Here is a 2,879-nt window from a genome sequence, read left to right as displayed (position 1 = left end):
AAGACATCAAAGGAGACAGGTCAGAGATCAAAGACATCAAAGGAGACAGGTCAGAGATCAAAGACATCAAAGGAGACAGGTCAGAGATCAGATTCTTACCTCCTTGGTGAGCGATGGATGACACGTTAATGACACGACTAGGGGCGGAGCTTTTCAGCATCGGCAGCAATAGATTTGTTAACAAAAAGTGACCCAGATGATTGACAGCCATCTGAGTCTCAAACCCATCTTCTGTGATCCACCTGGGACACATCATCACACCTGGAGACAGGTAGTCACTGAGGTTTACAGGTGAGCTCACCTAGGACACAGGCAGAGCAGACAGTAGGGCATCGAGTGCCCAGGAGGGCCACACAAAATCTGGTGCATAAAAAATCCTCAAAACAACAAGACATTTAAATCCTGTTTCAACAGCCTGTAAGAAATACAAAACTGACATATTTGCTGAAGAAAAAGATGAGTTAAACTGTGTGAAGAGGCCATTTTGTCAGACTGGTATGTTCCCCTTGAGTTACACACAGGTGAGCTGTAAGGACGGACAGAGCCTGAAGGCATGAAGATAGAAAGAGACGATGATGATGATGATGATGATGATTGTGTGTTTTGAAAGTAGGAAGAGGTTTAAAAACCACAAAGTAGTTCTTCTTAGGGCGCCCAAATGATTAGCACTGGCCCTGCACATTATTGTCACACCTGAAGTTTAAAGGTGAGCTCACCTGCGTTGTTGATCAGGATGTCCAGTCGGTCTTCACTGTCCAGGAAGTCCTTGGCGAACTGAGTCACAGAAAACATGGAGGCAAGGTCCAGGTGTCTGATGACCACATTACCATTTCCTGTTGAGCGTCGGATCTCCTCTGCAGCTTGCTCAGCCTTCCTCAGGTCCCTGCATGCCATCACCACCCGGGCTCCTGGTCAATAAAACAAACACACCTGTCCTCAGGTATCTGGGGGAGCAGTTTTGTACTGGTCTTATGTTGCTGTGTGAAGCAGCAGGGGTCAAAGGTCAGACCTGGTCTCAGAGAGGCTGGTACAGCCTGTGATTATTACTGGGATTAATGAGCTCAGTGAACCCTCAGCCTGTTCTACCAACAAACCTTTCCATGGTGAGCCACCAGGTCAGACTCTGGACACACCTGCTGACATTCACCTGTACAGGTGAGTTGGATCATCTCACCTCTGCCTGCCAGGTCTCTGCAGGTTTCTTTACCGATGCCTGTGTTCGCTCCGGTGACCAGAACTGTCTTTCCATCCAAACGGACCAAACAATGACACACCCCGCCTGCGATCCACTTCCTCAGAACCACCACACCTGCAGACAGACACATCAGCTGTTACCATAGAAACAACCACAGGTGAGCAGGAAGCTGTTTTACACAATATGCATTTAAAACCCACATTGTTACAGTAATTTCTTTTTTATTTAAAGATGTTGAGCTGACATTTGTGTTTTTCTTTTTCAAATGAAACAAAAGAGACACCACTTCCTGTTGAAAATGCCACTTCCTGTTTTAAATGTTTGAAACTTCACTTCCTGTTTGAGAATCCACCTTCTGTTTGAGACTCCACCTCCTTTTTGAGACTCCACCTCCTGTTTGAGACTCCACCTCCTGTTTGAGACTCCACCTTCTGTTTTAGGTTCCGCCTCCTGATTTAGGCTACACCTTGTGTTTGAAACTTCATTTCCTGTCTGAGACTTCACTTCCGGTTTAAAATGCCACTTCCTGTCTGAAACTCCACCTTCTGTTTGAAACTCCACCTTCTCTTTTAGGCTCCACCTCCTGTTTTAGACTCCACCTCCTGTTTTAGGCTCCACCTTCTGTTTTTGGCTCCACCTTCTGTTTGAGACTCCACCTTCTGTTTTTGGCTCCACCTCCTGTTTTAGACTCCACCTCCTGTTTTAGGCTCCACCTTCTGTTTGAGACTCCACCTTCAGTTTTAGACTCCACCTCCTGTTTTAGGCTCCACCTTCTGTTTGAGACTCCACCTCCTGTTGTAGGCTCCACCTTCTGTTTGAGACTCTACCTTCTGTTTTAGGCTCCACCTTCTGTTTGAGACTCCACCTTCTGTTTTAGGCTCCACCTCCTGTTTTAGGCCCCACCTCCTGTTTACTTTTTGTTTGTTTTTCCTGAAAAACATATGATCTAAACTGACTTCACCTGGTTCAAGATGATTAATTGATGACCAAACTGTAAACAAACAGGAATGAATTAGTCCAGGTGTAGCTCCAGGTGTAGCTCCAGGTGTAGCTCCAGGTGTAGCTCCAGGTGTATAAATGCAAAAGTAGCAGTTGTTTTGCTCTGTAGATCATGTCTGTCACATTCTAAATAATAAAAAGATGGAAGGATAAAGATCTGGATCAGAGTCTTACAGATCAGAGCGACGCCCACAGCAGCTCCACACCTCAGCAACAAACCCCCCTGCCCGTCCTCCAGGACCCCTGGTCTGGATCCACTGCTGGACCAGGGCAGCACCAGAAAGTCCCCGAGAACCGCATGCTTCATCTCTGCAGGTCAGAACAAACTGAGAGCCCAGCTGAACCGAACTGGGCCTGAGGGCACAGATTAACAGATTAAAGCAGATTATTCAACACAAAGCTGTTCTGAGACCAGCTCCAGGCTCAGGACCGGAAGGATCAGGGTCTGCTGGACTCAAACATGTCCCCTCACCACAAACTCATCAAGCACGATGCTTCAGAAAACTCATTCAAAACCTTCAAAGGATCTGCTGCTGCAGGTCAGCTGTTCTGGGTCTGCTGGTTCTGGATCTGCTGGTTCTGGATCAGGTCAGTGGACTTGTGTCCATTCTTGTCCTGTCAGACAGTGGACTTGTGTCCATTCTTGTCCTGTCAGACAGTGGACTTGTGTCCATTCTTGTCCCGT

General features: G+C 47.0%; 1 protein-coding gene across 1 annotated transcript in view; it reads right to left on the bottom strand.

Moving 5' to 3' along the window:
- LOC106535878 (retinol dehydrogenase 12) overlaps nt 1–2,671 on the bottom strand; it is a gene marked incomplete in the record, with an annotated part of 4,931 nt that extends 2,260 nt beyond the window's left edge. The window contains 4 exon segments of the mRNA XM_014033013.1: nt 100–261; nt 717–908; nt 1,175–1,309; nt 2,369–2,671. Of these exon segments, the coding sequence (XP_013888467.1) occupies nt 100–261; nt 717–908; nt 1,175–1,309; nt 2,369–2,501 (622 nt within the window).
- Nucleotides 2,672–2,879: the final 208 nt, after the last annotated feature.

Source organism: Austrofundulus limnaeus, unplaced genomic scaffold (genome assembly GCF_001266775.1).
Source record: "Austrofundulus limnaeus strain Quisiro unplaced genomic scaffold, Austrofundulus_limnaeus-1.0 Scaffold1599, whole genome shotgun sequence".
Taxonomy (NCBI): domain Eukaryota; kingdom Metazoa; phylum Chordata; class Actinopteri; order Cyprinodontiformes; family Rivulidae; genus Austrofundulus; species Austrofundulus limnaeus.
Note: the sequence above shows the minus strand (reverse complement) of the source record. Positions and strands in the feature narration are given on the sequence as shown.